The sequence below is a fragment of the Sparus aurata genome, chromosome 9 (assembly GCF_900880675.1).
Source record: "Sparus aurata chromosome 9, fSpaAur1.1, whole genome shotgun sequence".
NCBI classification, from domain to species: domain Eukaryota; kingdom Metazoa; phylum Chordata; class Actinopteri; order Spariformes; family Sparidae; genus Sparus; species Sparus aurata.
Window position 1 is genome coordinate 17058158 of NC_044195.1, and position 19468 is coordinate 17077625.

The 19468-nt window shown below is 41.4% G+C and overlaps 3 protein-coding genes and 1 long non-coding RNA gene across 13 annotated transcripts in view; 1 reads left to right on the forward strand and 3 right to left on the reverse strand.

The window, feature by feature from the left end:
• Positions 1-923: 923 nt before the first annotated feature.
• tmsb4x (thymosin beta 4 X-linked) lies at positions 924-2607 on the reverse strand. Its single transcript, XM_030427625.1, has 3 exons — positions 2181-2607; positions 1455-1567; positions 924-1352 (listed from the first exon to the last, which is right to left on the reverse strand). The coding sequence occupies exons 2-3, from the start codon at positions 1552-1554 to the stop codon at positions 1327-1329; spliced, it is 126 nt and encodes a 41-aa protein (XP_030283485.1). The 5' UTR covers positions 1555-1567; positions 2181-2607; the 3' UTR covers positions 924-1326.
• Positions 1668-5022, forward strand: LOC115587682 (uncharacterized). Its single transcript, XR_003985128.1, has 2 exons — positions 1668-2068; positions 3414-5022. It is a non-coding gene; the product is annotated as an uncharacterized LOC115587682 (long non-coding RNA).
• A 2802-nt stretch (positions 5023-7824) lies between these two features.
• LOC115587673 (toll-like receptor 7) lies at positions 7825-16050 on the reverse strand. Of its 2 annotated transcripts, XR_003985123.1 has the most exons (3): positions 15128-16050; positions 10143-13874; positions 7825-8130 (listed from the first exon to the last, which is right to left on the reverse strand). XR_003985123.1 is itself a non-coding variant. In XM_030427609.1 (2 exons), exons 1-2 carry the CDS (start codon positions 15215-15217, stop codon positions 10725-10727), a joined length of 3240 nt encoding a protein of 1079 aa, XP_030283469.1. In that variant the 5' UTR covers positions 15218-16050; the 3' UTR covers positions 9845-10724. The 2 variants fall into 2 exon arrangements, 1 of the variants encoding a protein (XP_030283469.1); XM_030427609.1 differs by lacking the exon at positions 7825-8130 and having other exon boundaries at positions 9845-13874.
• Positions 16051-16483: 433 nt separating this feature from the next.
• The window catches only part of LOC115587671 (FERM and PDZ domain-containing protein 4-like), a 40471-nt gene continuing 37486 nt past the window's right edge, over positions 16484-19468 (reverse strand). For all 9 annotated transcript variants that reach the window (XM_030427605.1, XM_030427601.1, XM_030427602.1 and 6 more), the window contains one exon: positions 16484-18241. In XM_030427605.1, the coding sequence (XP_030283465.1) occupies positions 17034-18241 (1208 nt within the window). In that variant the 3' untranslated portion in view covers positions 16484-17033. The remainder of the gene's footprint in view (positions 18242-19468) is intronic.

Here is a 19468-nt window from a genome sequence, read left to right on the forward strand (position 1 = left end):
TTAAAATAACTTTTTTCAGCACCATAGCAAAAGGCTCTTGTTGTGCTTATTCTCTTCCTGTTTATGTATGAGAACATAAGACCTTAGCTTAACCAGGTACAGGCTGTTCAGTGTGTACCTGTAACCATATTACAGTACAAGGCACCAGAGGACACCCAGCTGACAGCAGACATGGTTCATTCTCACGTCTTCCCTAGCATTACATTTATGCTGTTCTACCAGCAGAGCATTTCTGAATGAAAATGGACACACACACCCCTAAACTCTAATCCAACATCTGAGGTCTATTTGAGGAGCTGTGTTTCATCGGGTAGGAGAGATTCTCAGTTGCCTCTTTGCAGTTTGACAGCTGGGGGCAAAGTTCAGCAGTGCTTCTGCTAAAGGTAAGCTGAGCATGGGCCTGTTCAGTTTTAAGCATTTTCCTCACAGCATGATTCAAATGATGCTTTGCCTCTGGAGTCAGAGTTGATGTTAATAATTAGACAGCTCAACTTTTCCAAGATAGTCAGCCTAGGCTTCAGTTACACCTGTGTAGGTGGAGAAGTCCATTAAAAGACTACCTGTGCACAGCCAAAACTGCAGGTCAGTTTCTGATCTGTAAGGGTTCATGTTCCCCCTTTTAAAACCGATGTAGCTGGCAAACTTAAAATTCTGAAGTGTGCAATCCAAAGACACAGATTTTGAAATTTAAACTCCAGCTTGGTCTGTGGGAGCAAGCGGTGCCAGCTTTAGCAGTGAGGATTGTCAGCACTTTATAGGTCAGTTGGTAACTTTACTGTGCCAGCGCCGCTTACAAACTGTTCCCATGCCATCAGAGCCGCTTTATATTAAAAAGCAGAATTTTCTGCTCAAAAGTAGTCCTAATAATCCTTCTGGGAGGAGCACACATAGCTGAACAGCATCAACCACAAGGACACATTGTAGTCAATTTACAGTTTTTTTATTTTGCATACTTGACAAACTTGTGCATTCCAGATTTTACAAAAACCCTTTAACACTGCTTGTTTTTTTAATTAAAGCATTCACAAGTGGCTGGAGCAGGGCTACAAATCACAAAGTGTAGGTCCCGTAGTTGTTTCATGGCACAACTGCTCTTCACCACCATCCTGGAGATGCAGCCAGAACAGATGACCAGGAACCCATGCTGATGTTACGCCACACTTCCTTACTGTACAGAGGGACATCTTGACGAGAGAGTAGTGCGGCGAGGGTTGAACAGCCACAGTTTTGTCAATTAGTCAGCTTGAGATACAAGTTTGAAAAAGAAAAAAAAAAAAAAAGGCAAGTCTTGTGGAATGTACAGAGCAAAGGAGTGCCAGGTCTGCATTATGCCGACTTCTCCTGTTCAATGGCTGTGAAAGGAGGAAGTAAAGTTTGCATCGTTAGTTCCAAAGGTTGTGATCACACCAACTCAAATGTTCTGGATTAAAAAGGTCATTAGGTGCAGCACGTACTTTCTTTGGTTGGAAGTGTGTTTTTCTCCGCAGTCTCTGTCTTCTTGAGCTTGGACTTGTCAAAGGATTCGACTTCTGAGATGTCAGGCTTGTCAGACATGTCTGCAGAGGCTCTACAAAAAAGAAAATAGAAAATTAAGCAAGTTTGGTTCACACAGAACACACTTGAGCACGTGGAGGTCGCAATTAACAGATTGATTGGGTGACAGACGTTCCAGCACGAGGCAAAATAAACGGTGCATCTGCGGCTGACCACAGATCAGCTTTGTGTCGGTTAGTGGAGTGTGCATTTCGAGGACCACCGCCCTTTTAAGCAGTCTAGATGAGCGTACTGCCTTAATACCAACCCCCGACTTTAAGAAACGGAGCACATGAAATAGTACGTTTTGAGTCAAGTAAAACAGCATGTAGCCCAGTTAAGTTTGAAGTTTCACAGACTACAAAGCGACAACGTTACACCCTTCAGTAGTTCTGCAGCACGTCTTTGTTTTAAGAGGAGTCACACTTTCGCCTTTTTTTCCTGATTTATCCGGGCAGTTTTGAACGCATCCTGCGCAGCTGCGTCCGTCAGATGTCGACGACAGGAAGGGCGTTAGGAGACGATGATTTAACAGGTAATAAAAGTCAAAAACCGCGATTTAGTAATTCACACAGCAGGGCTACAATAAAAGCTGCCTCAAAACACACACTAGGATATTTTGAAATAAACATAAATCAAACACTCACCAGGGTTTCAGTCAGAGAGAGAGACGACAGTGTACACTTCTCGTCGGCGCAGGATCGCAGTGATGAGTTCACCGTCAATCACACGTTAAATACTGCGCAGTATGCAAATAGTCCCCTGACGTCACGCCCACCGTCTCGGAAAAAAGTCGCTTTTTCTCCTACAAACACTGAGTGGTAAGCGCCAAATGTAGAATATACCTTTGCTTCATATTTTACATTTAGTCTGCGAGTCTAAGTCGTTTAAACTATCTGCGTCGGGTCAGCTGCGACCACCTGCGTCAGACCAGATGAGCGACACGTTTGAATTATCAATTGTTGTCCTTTCTGTCTTTTTACTGAAGTGTTTGCCGGCACATCGGTTCAGACTGTTTGTTTATGACACATAATGATCTAAATGTAGACTACAGAGAGATTTCGGAACTAAGGCATTGAGTTTACCGAGTCAATTTTCACGCTATTAAAACAGTGTCAGGGCGACACCGTGCGGCCAGACGAAGTAATAACAGGGAAGTAATGTAACGGGGACACAAGTAACTGAAGATGAGGAATGTATGAGCGAATAAAGTGACATCAAGTATGCAGAAATGCGGAAATAAATGATTAAATACATGAATGTAAAAATGCTTAATGAAATAAATGCGTCAACACATCAAATCAGTTTTATTTATTTAGCCCTAAATCACAATAACGTTTGCCTCATTGAGCTTTACAATCTGAACAGCGAGCGACATCCTCTGTCTCCAGACGCTCGATTTGACTGAGGAAAAAAACCTGAGGTCGGCTAAAACTGTCAAAATTATATTTACGTTCATAACTTCTATTTAATTTAACTTTTTATTTGCTTATTCATATATTATTTTGAATGTATTTCTATGCCCCTACAAAGCACTTCGAATTGTCTTGTGTGTGAATGACACTGTATAAGAGGGGTTTCCCAACAACGGGGCTGTGAAACAGCAGCGGCCCTTGAGTCATTCAGTACTGGGCCACCAAAACCCAGAAGGAACTAAGGGTGCTGATGTAATTACCTACCATTTATCCACTGCATTGTGTTTTGTTTTTAATTTCCCTTGAAATGGCAACCTTGGTATTACATAGCACAAGGCAAATAGTTTTCATTTAGCGTTAAAACATTAAAAAAACCTGATTTTATTTAAGTGTAGATATGACAATGAAATCATTGTATTGTTACATGACACGTATGAGTCAAACGTTTTTTTTTTTTGTTACTAGGACTGTTGAACAAAGGCCCACAGACTGTGAAGATAATGGAGACACTAAGAAGAAAAAGGACTTATTTGTTTGTACGCTGCTGTATCGTCCCCATAGCGGAAATTTGTCTTGGACTCAACTACTTTGCCCATGTATAATACCGTAGCTGCAGAGAGCATCAATGTGACCGTAAATGTCTGTTGTTTCCACATGATGGAAAGGTTTTGCTTCTTATTCTGTTGTAAGGGGGTTGGCAAACAGTGTTAAGGCTCATTACTGACATCTATTATGACCAAGTGAGAACAGAACGTAGAGAACAGAGAAGATTTACAAGGCGTTTGGTTATTGACATGAAATTTTCATATGTTTCCTGTTAACTCGATATCATTACTTCATTTTTTTGAACATCACAGTTATTGCCAATGCCAGTTGCTGCACACACCCCTCTACTGCACCTAATGAACACATTACACATACTGCACATATTGCACATACTACACAACCAGTAATGATAAGAACACCACAAGCTATTGCACGGTCCCCACGGCCTCAAGCAGCATTATTTTGTTTGATCTGTATCTTGAGCTAATACTCTTCGTGGATAATTATGTGGTGGGTCAAACAGTGTCTTCTGTGCTTGCCTGACAACAGACTGCTCATATGTTGACTGAAGGGATTGATTTTTTCCCCCATAGCCTTCATGGAAGTCTGTACAAGGCGAGCAAGCTTGTTTTTCAACTGTGTGGTAACATTGCCACTCCATGCTGACATCCCATACCTGCGCTCTAGAACAGCCCGGTAGAATAAAATCATCTTATCTTCTGGTCCACATGCACCCTGAGTATGCGTAAAAAAAAAAAAAAAACAATCTCTGTTGTAAACGAAGGATGTGCTGTCAAAAAGTTCAGTTTTCAGTTTTTCTGCAGTTTTCCTGAGATTTATAATGAGATGGTTGGTATCACACCACTGTACGAAATGTTCTATTACAGTGACATAGGCTAATGTGATTTCTATTGTCAGTAGAGATTGGATTCATAAAAAGGTAGGAGTATACATCAGATAGATATTTAGGTTTGATTCAGAATTCATGTATTGTAAAGTTTGTGCCAGGTTTCTTTTGATTTCTATAAATTCTCTTATTAGAAACTTAAAGGGGCAGTATGCTGTTTTGGAGAAGAAATTTAAACTCGGAACTTTTAATTATTACCATAAAATCAAGTTAATAATACAAACTCAGAAATATTTATTCTTCCGGTATCTGAATAAACAAGCTGCTCTCAGACGAAAATAATGTCCCCAGAACACTGAAGCTAGAAGGGTGGCAGGGTACGCCACATATAAACAAAGTTAAACAGTATGACTGTTTGTTGTCCTTGTGTTGTCTGTCAAAGGCCAGTTTGTTTATTTTAACAAGATGACACAGATTGTAAATGGATTGATTTATTCATACAATAATACCTGCACACAAATCACAATCAAATACTGTAATTCACATTTTTAATTGTCAGCAAACAATTATGAAATAATGTCTTTTTTTATGTTCTGATAAAAGTCTTGATGGACGACATCAGTGTTTGGCCAGTGGACAAAACAGTTCTTTTAGAAATGTGATAATACAATTCTAACTGAATCCCAGGCTGTTGGTCTTGTTTCAGTGGCTGGTGAAGTACTTTGAGTAAGTCTTGTTGTACATCACCTGATTGTTTACTCTGACCACATTCCTGAGGTTTTGCCAGAACCAGGGCTCCGCGGCAGCTGTTCTCGGCCACTCCACCACGCTTTGCCCGCACAGCCTCCTCCTCAGACGCAGGAAGTGAGAGTGCTGCAGCACGGGCTCCAGCATCAGCACCACGATCACATCGGTATTCTCATCCAGCAGTCTTTGGTGGGCCAGATACATCGCCAGCTTGAAAACACCAGTCTTAACGTAGCCCTTTGTCAAGACAAACAGGGTCTTGCGACTGTATTGAATGCTCTGAGTGAGGTTATCCACCAGCGGGACCCCCGGGGGCCAATCCCTCTCCTCCAGACACAGAGGAAGATGCTTCTCTCCTTCCTCTTCAAGTTTCACTCGCAGATTCCTCATCACCCACTCAGACACGTGAGGGTCTGAGGTGTCGTAAGTCACAAAGACATCATAAACACTGTGTGATGAGTTCAGGGAGCTGTATCCCTTCAGCTTTGCTTTCACATAGTGCAGGACGTAGGAAGCATCCCAGTAAAATAAGTGAGCAATCGTTGCCACTAACATGAAAACGATAATGAAGGTGCTTGTGAGAAGGTAGATCAAGAACGCCTGACTGTCATTTACACACTGGTTAATGTCAAACGTTATCAGAGGTGTATCCTTCTGGTTTGCTGGTGTGTCACATGTCACCTCAGTGATCAGTCTAGGGATTTTTATACCACTGTTTTCAATCCATAGAATGAAATCTAATGAGTCGCAGGTACACTGGAAGGGATTTTTCTGCAAGTACAAAGTTTCAATGTTACTCTCAGGTCTCGGTTGGAACGTGGATTGATTGATAGTCATCAGTCTGTTGTAGCCAAGTTTAAGGACCTTAAGGCATTTCACGCCGTTTATAAATCCATCGTCCAAGTGGAAGATGTGGTTATGACTCAGGTCGAGGACAGTCATATTGTGGGTGCCGTTTGAGTGTATACCAGTCACATTGGTCAAAACGTTGTTACTCAGGTCTAAAACTTGAAGCTGATGGAAAAACTGCAGATTGTCCCACGCAAAGTCTCTCAGCTTGTTGTGATTTATGTGCAGTCTGATGAGGTTCCGTGGCAAATATGCATAAACATTATCTGGAATCTTTGCGATTTTGTTGTAGGATATATCTAAGATTGTCAAATTAGTGAGATTTGAAAACAGCCTCTTATATGTGCCATCTTTTTCTTTCCAAAGAGTTCCAAGAGAGTTGTGTGTGAACTGAAGTTCTGTTAAAGATTTGCTGTGCATCTGTTTTGTTGTTAACGTGTGAATGCTGTTAAAACTCATATTCAGCACTCTTAAGGCGGGCAGATGTTTTGTAAAATTCAAGTTGTGCGTTACCCCGAACACTTTAAAGTAGTGTTCGTTGTGGCTGAGGTCTAGCACTTCTAGTTTTTGTAGTTCACTGAAGGCGTAGTCGTAGGCCAGATCAATCTTATTGAATGACAGGTCCAGATATGTCAAATTGTCCAGCCCTTTGAACTCTGTTCCATTAAGTGCAGCTGATAATCCATTTCTCGAGAGGTTGAGACATGCAATATCTCCGTAGCCCTGGAATTGCTCTGGAGAAATGAAAAACAGATTATTTGAGCTGAGAACTACTACTTGTCCAGAGTTAAAGCACTCTTCCTTGAAATAGCCTCGTGTTATCTCAAAATCTAAATATTTCCAATGGGGTTTCACAAGTGGTGAAATCGAAAATTCCAACCTCTGATTGTCTCCCTTACTTGGATGTGGGGGGCTGTTCACTGAAATGGGGTACAGCCTGTTTTCTGCGAGGTATATCACTTTCAGGTAGGGGAAATTGCTGAATATGGTGGAATCGGAATAAATAATAAAGTTAGTCCCTAAGTTCAATGTAGACAGATTTTTGAGCTGGTACAAAGGTTTGAGTGTCCCTGGTCCGATATTTTGGAAGACCAAGCCCTCCAAATGCAAAGTTCTAAGTGACCTAAGATTTGAAAATTCTGCTGAAAGATTTAAAGTCTTAGGATAGTACTTAAGATCGAAGTTGAATGAGAAATCCAGTCTTTCTAGCTTGGGAATGTGTCTTAGAAACGCTGCATCCTCAGTCATTGGTATTAGCAAGAAGTTAAATGCCAGAAACAATTGTTTAAGTTTGTTCAGCTTCTTAAACCAGGAGGGATTTAAGTTGGTCAGTGAATTTCCTCCAAGATTCAGCAGGTTGAGCTGTATCAAATCGTCAAATGCATCAGGGTGGATGCTAAGAGAGCTGTTTTCGCAGGGAACACAGGGGTATGGAGCATTTTGACATCTTGGACAGTTCCCTTGTAATTTTAGAGCTTTTAAATTATATAACCCGCGGAAGTCACCTTCAGATATGCTCTGTATTTGGTTCGACCCCAATATCAAATTGCATAACGATTGGGGTAATCCTTTGGGAACTTGAGTTATGTTGTTAAAGGACAAGTCCAGAGCCTGCAGTTGGGTCACATTCTCAAAGCTGCCGTCCTCGATCTTAAAAGACTGCCCACAAGGATGCCAGCTGTAGCAGTTTTTCGATAACCATAAATGTGTCACATTTGTTAAGCTGGCAAGACTCGTCTTATTCACTGACACAAACTTGTTAAAGTTTAACTCCAGGGTTGTCACGCTGGGGGGGAGATTTCTGGGAATATATGTCTGACAGGTGCCACTCAGGCTCAGTACACGCAGTTTTGTCAGATTTTTGAAAGCATTGGCATCGATGTTCACGTCTTCTTTCTTGTTTGCCCAGTTGAGCGTAAGTTGAGTCAGGTTCGGCAGGCCGGAAAACGCATCAGCCGAAATATTCTTGATGAAATTTTCTGATAAGTCGAGCTGAGTCGCGTTACTAGTTATCCCCTCAGGTATTTTTTGCAGATGACGCCCTCTACAGTCAAACAAGACCTCAGAGGCGTTTTTGGCTGTGACATCACAAGGGAACTTTGGCGACATCCACCAAAGTTTACATGCAGCAGGCTGGATCTCATGGTGGCAACAGAGACAGAAGAGCAGCAGGCGTATCCAACATGTGACGGTCTGTAGATAAACAATAACATCTTTCAAATCACTTTAACTTAAACAGTGAGTCATCATGAATTATTTCATACATGTGCGTTATTTCAAATATAGTGCAGTTTCACAGTTTCGAACTTAAGTCAAGTAAGTTGACTGTATGAGTTTTTAAATTGTTTTTTTGCCGGAATAATTCCTTCTGTTCATAGTGGACATTACAACCCATTAACATCTGCTAACATCTTGCATTTGTCTTCAATGTGGATGTGTGTAATCAGCATTTACTCCCACATCAAATGACTCAGTAACGGCTGTAATCGCTGGCGTTTATTGGCTCCTGCTCCAATCGGCTATGATGGGAACACTACATCTCGGGTGGACATGCTCATTTCTGCCCATTTTCAGAGGTGATGCTATAATATGTGTTGACGCCGGCCTGTTAATACTTCTGAATCTGTCCCTGTCAGTCGACACTTAGTTTGAAAGAGAGATGCAAGTAAAACATATTTTAAAAAGTAACTTTTGTGCGTCGCTTCTGTGCTTGTCAGTTTGCCGAACAGTACTGTGCATGTGCAACTCTCAATAGAGATGAGAAAAGAAGCAAGATGTCTCATTTCTTAGCAACCGCTGTTGTCACCTCCCGAAAAAACGATCAGAATGTTATTGATTAATACTTGCATTGTCTTCTGGTTGTAGTCTGTTTAGGTATATTATCATCTGCTTTTTACTGTTTCTTACTAATGCATGTCGACAAAGGACTCATTTCCCTATTGCTAAAAGTTCTACTGGCATCAATTAATTTCGGTGTAAAAATGGTTGAGATCAGTTTGTGTGAGTAGACAGAAGTTACTTAGTTGTTTATGAAACACTTCTTATACACATTTAATATAATAATTTAGGTTGGATAAGTCAAAAATTGATAATTATTCTTTGTGGCAGAGTCCTGTGGATGTATTGAGGGGTCTCAAAGCTGCACCACTATAATAATTAATTATATCACAATAATGAATCTTACACAGTCATGAATAGAAACACTCCCTCATCACTATGCAGTCTGCAAACTGATGTTGGAAAAACAAAATCATCAAAAACTGAAGGATTAACACTTACAAGTTTCTTTTTTCAGAATGATGCCACTTGTTCCCAGCAGGTGGCAGTAGTCTGTTAGTGAAATATAACTCAGCTAGAATAAGGGCTCTCTTCATTTTGTAGAATTATATATTCAGTAAACCCCTCACAGCAAGATTATGTAACTTTTGCTCGACAGCTATTGTGGGATAATTGTAAATACTAAACACAGAACTGCAACGGTGGCACAAGTTAAGAAAAGCTGACTTGCCTCAATAATGCCTCAATATATATCTGAATTGTACTCAGATCAGACGAGCTAGGGCTGTAGCAGCAAAACCCCCGAGTGAACTGAACTAAGTAAGGCTGTGCATGTTTAACTAGTATAAATTCAACTTTTGAAACAGAGTGAGTAAGTTACTTCTACCTCTAAAAGCTAGACACCCTCCCTTTAACATCCAGTTTTCTCAGGAAATATCTCATTTTACTCAACATTTACAACATTTCAGCTTGAAACACAGAATCCTTGGGAAACTATCATTTAAAACAATGTTCTTTGGGTTTGACAAAGTTTGGCGGCGCAACATGGCTTTGTGATTACACCGCAGGCTAATGCTTGGTGGTTGACAGGGACTCTCTAAAAAAGGAAGGTGATACTGACACATCAAACTTTATCTTCCCTCACACAGTTGTGAGTCAACTTTAATGCACTGTATTTACTGTAGAACACTTCATTATCAAAAAAAGAATCAGTAATCGAATGAATGTATACACAGTCGGTCAATGTATTATCTTGTGCGGTGAATATCTTTACACAGAAGCAGAAAATCATGAAAGATTAGATTACAGACACATCCTGACATGATTCTGAGGAAATCTAATGAGTAAAACAGTTTGAACATTTGGGGTATCTATACATCGAGCACAGCTTAAAAGCATACAGAGAAACTTGTATCAGTGAAACTCACCATCGTGCATTTGTTGTATAGATTCCTTATGATCCTTGAATGACTTTCTGGCATTTGAAAGTCATTGTCAGAACTATTGTCTGTCTTGTGTGTCATCAAGTAAACACAGATCAGAATGTCCTACTTCATCACTGTGTTCTTTATCTTTAGTATAAAACACACAATGTAAAATAAAAATAAAAAATCATCCCCCTGTCGCTGGAGTCAATCATAACAGTAACACACTGTCTAGTTCTTAGAACAACACTCTGGGGTAGATCTAGCGCGTGAATTGAGGAAGTGCATCTGTATCACTTCCCCATTTCCTGACATGTTGGCAGTTTTGTTAACATCCTAAAATAAAAGGATGAAAACATATACCCTTCTGATGAGATAGCACAGAATGCAAACCACTTCTCTAAACAGTGAATGGGGTATTTACAATATACACACGGTTAATCACTTATGTTATCATTGTCTTCCTCTTTGTTCACTGATGCAAGAAAATACACGTTACATGTTCAAACATTGTTATTCATTTGCAGAAGTACATTCACAGGGAATCCAAATTTCAAGAACCGTCTTTTACAGTTTCTGGTCTATTTACAGAGTCTCTTTGAAGAGGTTGTTGTATTGTTTGTGGCTTTCAGTGGCGAGCACACTTCTAAGGCTGAACCAGAAGTATGGCTGGGCCAGAGGGTTTGTTGGCCACTCCAGCACAGACCTCTTATACAGCCTCTTCCTTAATCTCAGGTACTTCGAATTGCATTGTACTTTCTCCAGGAAGATCAGTACGATGACATCATCTTTTTCATCCATTAGCCTTTGATGGGCCATGTAGAAAGCTGTCTTGAAGTTGCCACTCTTAATATACCTGCTGGTCAGAATGAACACGGTCCTCTTGCTCCTGTGGATGCTTTGGCAGAGGTTGTCGATCAGGGGGCATCCAGGGATCCAGTCCCGTTCCTCCAGGCACAGTGTCAGGGGACGGTCTCCGCGTTCCTCCAGATGAACGCACATTTCCTTCATCACCCACTCCGTCACTGCAGTATCCTCCTTGTCGTATATCACAAAAGCATCATAGATGGAGCTTTGGGACTGTAGGCGGATGTAGCCTTTGAGCTTGGCCCTGCAGAAGTAGTAGATGTACCAGACATCCCACAGGAAGAGGTGGCTGGAGATGGACAGGGTGAGGAAGCCGAGGACAAGAGAAGTCATGAGGATGCAGAAGATGATCGACAGGTAGTTGTGCTGGCAGGCCAGCAGGTCCACTGAGACCACAGGACGGTCTTTTTGCGCCCCCGGAGAGGCACAGGTTACTTCTGTGCCCAGTCTCGGGATGGTCACGTTGGTACTGTTGAGCCACATGACAAACCAAGTGGCATTGCAATTGCATTGGAAAGCATTTTTGTGCAGAAGCAGCGTGTCCATCTTATTAACAACATTGTCTGGGAAGCTAGATTTTTCGATGTGCTTTATGATATTGTTACTGAGATCCAGATGTTTTAAGTTGAAGGCATCCTTGAGAAAATCTGGCGTTAGTTTTAGGATATGGTTATTGTGTAAAATGAACTTCTCTAGCGACGTTGTGCAGTTTGACAGCATGCGTGGAACAGTGGTTAGGCAGTTTCCACTGAGATCTAAGACTTTCAAAGAATGTAGAAGTTGTAATTGGCCCCAAGAAAAGTAGTTTAGTCTGTTGTCTTTAATGTAAAGCTCAGACAGTTTGTCTGGAAAGCCATTGAACACATCTTTTGGAATGAAATTTAGGTTGTTGCTAGAGATGTCAAGGACACTCAGATTAATTAATTTCTTGAAATAGTTGAAATATTTGTCATTCCCATCCCTCCACAAAATATCTAACCGGTTATCTATGAACTCTAACCTCTCTAGAGATTGACTCTCCAGCTCCGTGTTAGTGGAGGTAGAAATCTTGTTGTTGTTCATCAACAAAATCTTGAGATTTTTCAGATTTCTAGTGAAATTAAGCATGTGAGTCAAGCCCTCCGATTCAAAATAATGGTTGTTGTTGCTTATATCCAAGACGACCAGACTTTTCAGCTCTTGAAATGCAGTGGAGTGGAGCAGGTCCAGCCGGTTAGAGGAGAAGTCCAGATATTTCAGATTAGTCAGGTAGGTGAATTCGGAGCCATTCAGACTTTGACTCATTGCATTTCCTGACAGATTGAGGCATCTCAGCTCGCCAAGGTTTAAAAATCTTGAATGCAAGAAGAAGATGTTGTTTCTGCTCACATCCAGGGTTTTGCCAAAATGGCTGCATTTCCCTTTGACAAGGGTTGTAATGACTCCAAGTTCTTTATCTCTGTATTTACAGCTGCGTGCATATTCATCATATCTGAAGTAATGAATCTCTCTCGCTTCCCCATTTTGGTACTGATCAGCAGCCGACATGGGCGACCAGTCCAGGGGCTCTCCTCCCCCAGAGACACCAACAGGTACTTCACCGTCAGAAGGGGAGGATATTTTGTTGTCAGACAGACTGATTATTTTAAAGCTCTTTAATTCCATCAGACTACTAAGGTTTGCCATTTTAATGAAGTTTGTACCCAAATCTAGAACCTCTAAGCCTCTGAGAGGTTTTAAATGCTCAATGCTTTCTGGTTGTAGCTGCTGAAACACAAAGCCCCTCAGCCTGAGAATTTTAAGTGAATTGAGGTCAGAGAAGCTGCAGCTCAGTCTCAGTGTTTGCGGGTACCTCTGCAGGTCATAGTTGAAGGAAAGGTCCAGTTCCTCCAGTTTGCCCAGGTAACGTGGGAAGGTGGTGTCTCCTATCGCTCTCCCTAAAAAGTTTGATGAGAGGTCGAGCTGTTTGAGCTCCGTTGTGCTGGCAAACCACTCAGCCAGCACAAATGTCAGGGAGTTGCTGTGCATGCGGAGCGTCTTCAGCTTTGTCAACATTTTGAAGGCGTTCTTGCTGACATTCAGCGGTGAATCGTTTGGGCATGGGTTGCATGGGAAAGGTGCATTGTAACATCGAGGACAGTTTCCGCTGATGTCCAGAATCTCAAGGTTTGTCAGGTTTTTGAAATCCTCATCTGTGACTTTTAAAATGTTATTATTGTAGAGATACAACTCCTTCAGACTTGTGGGTAGGTGAGGTGGAATAAAGGATAAGTTATTTGATTTAAGACTTAACAATGTTAAATTGCTAAGCTGAAGAAAGGCACCCTCCTCTATAGAATAGGAATAATTACACGGGTTACGAAAATAGCAGTTTTGGCCGAGGTAAAGTATCTGAACATTTCTGATCTCAGAGAGGTTTGCTTTAGAAATAGAGCTAATGTGATTCACTTCCAGACTCAGCAGCATCAGGTTTGAAGGCAGGCCTTTGGGTATACTTTCGAGTTGATTGCCATCCAGAAACAGCGCTCGCAGATTCCTCAGGCTGGTAAAGGTATTATCCTCTATTGTCACACTCTGAAGGCACATGCGGTCCTTAGGGCCGATTTTGATGGGCACACAGTTGCACCTCATGTCAATCTCAGTCAGGTTCTCCAGACCTCGGAAGGAGGTGGAGTTTAGTTCATGAATGTGGTTGATGGTGAGAGTCAGGTTGGTGGTGTCTCTGGGGATGTCGCTGGGAATATTTTTGAGGCTTTTCTCAGTGCAGTCCACTGTCACCATGCTCCCATTGTTGGTCTCAATAACATCACATGGCAGAGTTTTTGGGTAGGAAACCTTGGCTGTTGACAGGGGGAGGAAACACCACAGGCCCAGCAGTGACACACACATCTGCACAAAAAACACAAGGAGGTTCACTGAGAAATGTGTGCAAGTGGCAAAACTAATAACACAGTCTAAGACACATTATACACATAGCATAATCACTTGCTAAAATATTCAAGGTATGTGCAGGATATACTTCTTCATGATAACAACAATAATAATTATTTTAGAAATCACTTTTCAAAAAACAAGTTACAAAGTGCTTTACAAAGACATAAAAACAGGAAAAATACTGAGAAATGATAAGCAACAGTACAAACCACGCAATAATAAAACAAGAAATACTAAACATATAAAAAAACAGTAAAAAAAAAAATGAAGCGTATTTTTAAGAGAAGAAGAAACAGAGCTAGTCTGCCTGATCTCCTCCGGCAGTTTGTTCCAAAGACTTTAAAAGCTGGCTCTCGCCTGGTTTTTAGCCTTGACCTTGGAATTGCCAACACTCCTCTGCCAGAGGCTGCATTCAGGCTCATAAGGGGTTTTTAGTGGGAGTCGTCTGCATAAAACTGGAACCCCCTTGTCTATACAAGATCTGACCTAGTGGTAGCATATAAATGGAGAATAATAATGGGCCAAGGACTGAGCAATTAAGTACAATACAGGTAAAGGGGGGTCTAAAATCACCAATGGCTACAAATAATTACTAATCAGTTCTAAAACCGAACCAGATATGCTCAATTAAAATGACATGTATCAACTGTATCAAAAGTGTGTCACCTGTGTGACGTCTTGTCAGTTGCCAGCTTTGCCACTCCTCCAAAACAACACCGCATGGATGCAAAAAGGGAATGATGTCTTCTGAGATGGTAATTGTAACGCATCGGTAACTGTGTGCCACTTGTCAAATTTTCTGGAAAGTCACCACTAAAACCCAGTGTACATCCTTAGTATAATAGCAAATGCAAGGGCTTTCATCAGTGGGCCATAGGCTCAATCATCACTGTGTTACCTCATTCAGCAGTAGATAGTGACTTAACAGATATTTGTTTACATGAAAATCTTTCAGATGTTTGGCTGCTAAAATAATGTCATTACGAATCCTCCTCGCTCTAAAACCAGATTGAAATCTATCAAAGAGCCTGTTGCCACTCATATGGTCATAGTACAACTAGGAGCTTGTACAAGCTAGCGTTTAATTTTCAACCTCTGCATGTGGTTTACTGCCCTTCTGATCAAAGTCAACCTGCCATTTCCCTACATACAGTATGAATGTGATTATGATTCAATATAGAGAATGAATACAGGTAACTGATACTCACCAGGTGGAAGAACATTGTTCGCTCTGGAGATGGTAGAGAGGTCCTGCTGTGAGTCCTGCTGTCAAGTTGGATCAAGTGCTTAAAGAACATTGTAACATTGATGTTCGGTGATGGGCTGAAAGTAACAGGTGCCTGGGGTAGCCCATCGAGTGTATAATTAGCCAGAATCACTTCCCTATTGTCTCAAACAACACGCACCATCCAACTCTTCTATCTTTTACAACGTCTGTGTGATAATGGTCGACTGATTGCTGTTTGTTATATAATGCTGCAAAAATCTGTGTCATTCTAACGTTACTATTAAACAGTTTCCTTTAGGACAGAATGTCATGGTTTTGGTGGTTATCGAGCAGTATTATGGCACAGCTGCAGGAGTTGTGGGTTATTAAGTGGCCACCATCCATGGAAAGTGCTGTTTCATTTCCGACTAGCCGGCTGAGGAAAGCGAAACCTATGCCTCGGTTGAGGTTTACTAGTTTAGCCTATATGGTAAACATGCTATTCTTGCACCAGGCAAAATCATAACACGTTCTCTGTGGCTCCTTTCTTGCTCTACAGATGAGTAACATTCACTCTCACCTGAGTATGTTGGCCCTCTATTTGAGAGACCCAACACAGGACTGTAGTTTTAGAGCATCGACCTGGTCGACCTTGCGAGGCAACTAACGTCCCCCTCAGAACTGAACTTTACATATAGCGCCATTATCATGTCACAAGTTGAATTTTAGCAAAACTTTAGAACTGAATACCTGCAGACCTAATGACATTCCCATCAGCCTTGACTGTACTTTGTGTTGCGCTAATGAGCAAATGTCAGCGTACTAACAAGATAGACTAAGACATAGCAAACGTTACCTGCTAAACATCAGCACATTAGCACTGGCACTGTGAGCATGCCGTTGATAGCATTTAGCTCAAGGTACATGTCGGTGCTGCTAGCATGGCTCTAGACTCTCAGATGAGTAAGCGTCATGCAGCATAACACTGTACAAACACTCTCTCCTGCCCCGTAAGTGAAATGGGCCGTCATCATCATGAATGCAAAAAGCATTACCAACATTCAGGCATGAGTAAGTAGTAAAATCCTGAATTATTAAATGCAGCAAAACTAAACATGGGTCAAGCAGCTTTTCTGTATGAATATTAATATTTTTTAGGAGGCAACTTGGATAATCTAGAAAAGTATTTCCGTCTGTTTTTATTCTGCTTTTAATGCGTCAAGGATCAACTGATTTAATGATTATGACGACCTTCCATGTTCCTTGATAATTGAATAAAGCAAAAATGTTTTATCTGCGAGAGGTTGGTGATAAACAGCAGCAAACTCATGTTTATTCAAACACAAACAGACAAAAATTCAGATACAAACTTTCTAAAAGTTTTAATCTTTTTAATGATCTTGACAAAAAAGTAACAGGAAAGTACTCAGTGTTCATGTGTAAAGTATCCATTAAATTAAGGTGAATCCAGCAAATGAAAACGTTATATTCATTACTTTTATTTGATCATGTCTTGTCCTGTGCAATGATTTGTCTAGAGCTGTATATAGTGTATGCATTTATCCAACATAATATATATTTTTACAATTTATAAACAAGGTACTAACAAGGTGGTAATAATCTACATGTTATGCCCCTAATATAACCAATAAATCATTCAAACAATCTCTGTTATGTCATATTAGATAATATAGTTGAGAGGAGGACCGTATGCTTCTTCATAGAGGCCTTAATATAATCTATTTAAAACTTTAATGATTCATATAATTTTAGTTTTACTTTACATATTAAAATATTGTATACACAAGGCAATTTTTTTTTCTTTCACAGCAGTTCACATTGGTTGTTAGACCCATGTCTCTTATGTATGGCTTGAAAATCAATAATCAGGATAAAATAACAACAGTTTATTTGTCGAGCAGTGTTTTCAGTGAGTGAGTTAGTGTGTTTATAATAGCAGACATGGTGGCAGAGTGATGTGTCAATGCATTCACACTTTGGTCACTGGGGGAGCGTCCCGAAGCCACCTCAGCAGCTTTCAGCAGACACACGTAGTTCATGACGACCTCATCCACCTTGGCTACCACCGAGCGCCGCTCACTCTCCCTGCTCAGGCCTTCCACGAGTGACATGCAGGCCTGCGTCAGGCAGCAGAGCGTGTGGAAGCTGTGTGTCAGAGTGAGCAGTAACTCCTCTGGGCTGCCATACTCCGCGGCCATCTGACTGCAGGCGCTGCTCAGCACCTTGGCCTGCATAAAGAGCAGCTGGGAGAATCCGTCCATGTCGGCCTCGTTCACCTCCTGCCTCTCGCCTCTGCACGAGTGACAGACGCCGGAACGCAACACGCTGGCTATCTCTAAGGCATCCTTCCGTGCAAGTGCAAAGCCTGTGTGAAGGCTGTAGGTTTTTCCTTTCATGGAATTTACACGAGCTAGCCTTGCTTTAAGGCTCGTGTCGCTCATCACCGTGTTGCTCCGCCCAGTCTTACAGGCAGCTTTCATGTTCCCCTTGCGACTGAAAGAAACCGAGCTGACAGAGAACAGAGGATGCGAGGGAATCTCTCTGTTTTCATCAGTGTTTGTCTTTCTCCGTAGGAAACAGTCACTGAACGGTCCATGGCACCTCCACGTACCTGCATCCAGCTTCGGGGCTGGGGACAGCAAGAGGGAGGGTCCTCTTAGCAGCTTTCTATCGGATGAACTAGACGCGACTGAACCCTGGGAAAAGCTTTTGGGCAAGGTTTTGGCAGAGAATATCCTCTGCACTTTTGGGGGATCTTGAGACTGGAAATTCTGACCGCGACTCTTCCCACTAAGTGTGGCTTTGGTCTTATCTATCAGTGCTTCTAAGCTCCTGGAACCTGGCATTATGGTGCTCCAGCTCCTCCTGAGCAACGGGACCCTGCGTGGCTTCCTGAGGCTGCCTGATGTTGGGTCGCATGAAGATGCGCTTGAAGGGAATGCCAGGGCATGAGGGTCGGGCTCGGGACTGACCTGTGTTAGCCCGGCGGGCTCTGTGCTACTTCTTAATGATGGCGGTGACATGGTTGTGGTGGTGGTCTCAGTACAGAGAGCTAAAGATGACTCTTCCCCAACCTTCTTCAGCTGTGTGCAAGCTACACTAGGGGTAGTAGGAGAACAAAGGGAACTGTTAAGCATCACAGCACACCTTCTTTATACTAACAACACTTACATACTTATATTTGCTATATATACAGAAATCAGATGATTTTATATTTTAATTCCTTAGCTCAGTTTTTTTCAGTTCTGGTCCTGATGGCCCGGACTGCACTGCATTTTTTAGGTGTTTTCCTGCTTCACCACACCAGACTCAAATGATCAACTTGTCACCAATCTCTTCTTAAGTCATTCATTTGAATCAGTTGTGTTGGGAGCAGGGAATCATCAAAATCAACGGGGGTCCCAGAATCAGGATTGAAACCATTGTCCTAATTTCTAAAGGCTCGATTGGACTAAAAGAACATAAGCGACATTTAAAGAAATCTCCGAATTTCAGGTACATAAGTGCAGGAATATATTTTGAAGCAATGCTTCCCAATATCTTTGGCCCGTGAAAATAAAAGTGTGTACTTCCAAATCCTTGTCACAGATTGTTTTGTTCAAATTGTTTGAAGAGATGTGAAGGGATAAGGTATAATATAATATTTTAGTTTAAAGCAGTAGACCTGCAAAACCTCAGCTGTGCTGTGTTGAGATCTAGTTAGCAAAAGCTATCATGCTAACATTCTACACTAGCATGCTAAACATGGTGAACATTATACCTGCTTAACATCAGCATGTAAGCATGGCGCTCAAGGTGGGAAGCACAAATGTCATACTGTTGTTTTCCAAGTTGCAAGTCGATGAACGTAGAGAATCTGACACATTGTTATCTTCAAAGCTTCCTGAATGATCATAAATAGAAAAGTTAATGGAAAGTCAAGATCTGACAGGACATCAGACCATTTCTCAGTTCTCACAACATATTTGATAACCCTTTAGCTTCGATTAGACAACAGCTAACCTTAACATTCAACCACTTACTGGCTTAATGATATTGTGTCATAGTGTAAGATGATCAGATAGAAAAGGTGTGAATTAATTCTAAAATATCATTACACATCTTGGACAAGTTTTTTTTAAGGCTGGAAGTGAATCGCACTGGATGTACTCAAACAGTAACATTAGCTAGGGAGTGGTATAATGCTAATGTTAGCCAATGGATTATCAAATATATTGTTTTACCGGAAAAGATGTCCCTCCAGATTTTTTCTATCCATCATCTTTTCAGTTGCTGATCAATTGGGAAAATGATAACAATTTGTCAGATTCCCTACCTTTAA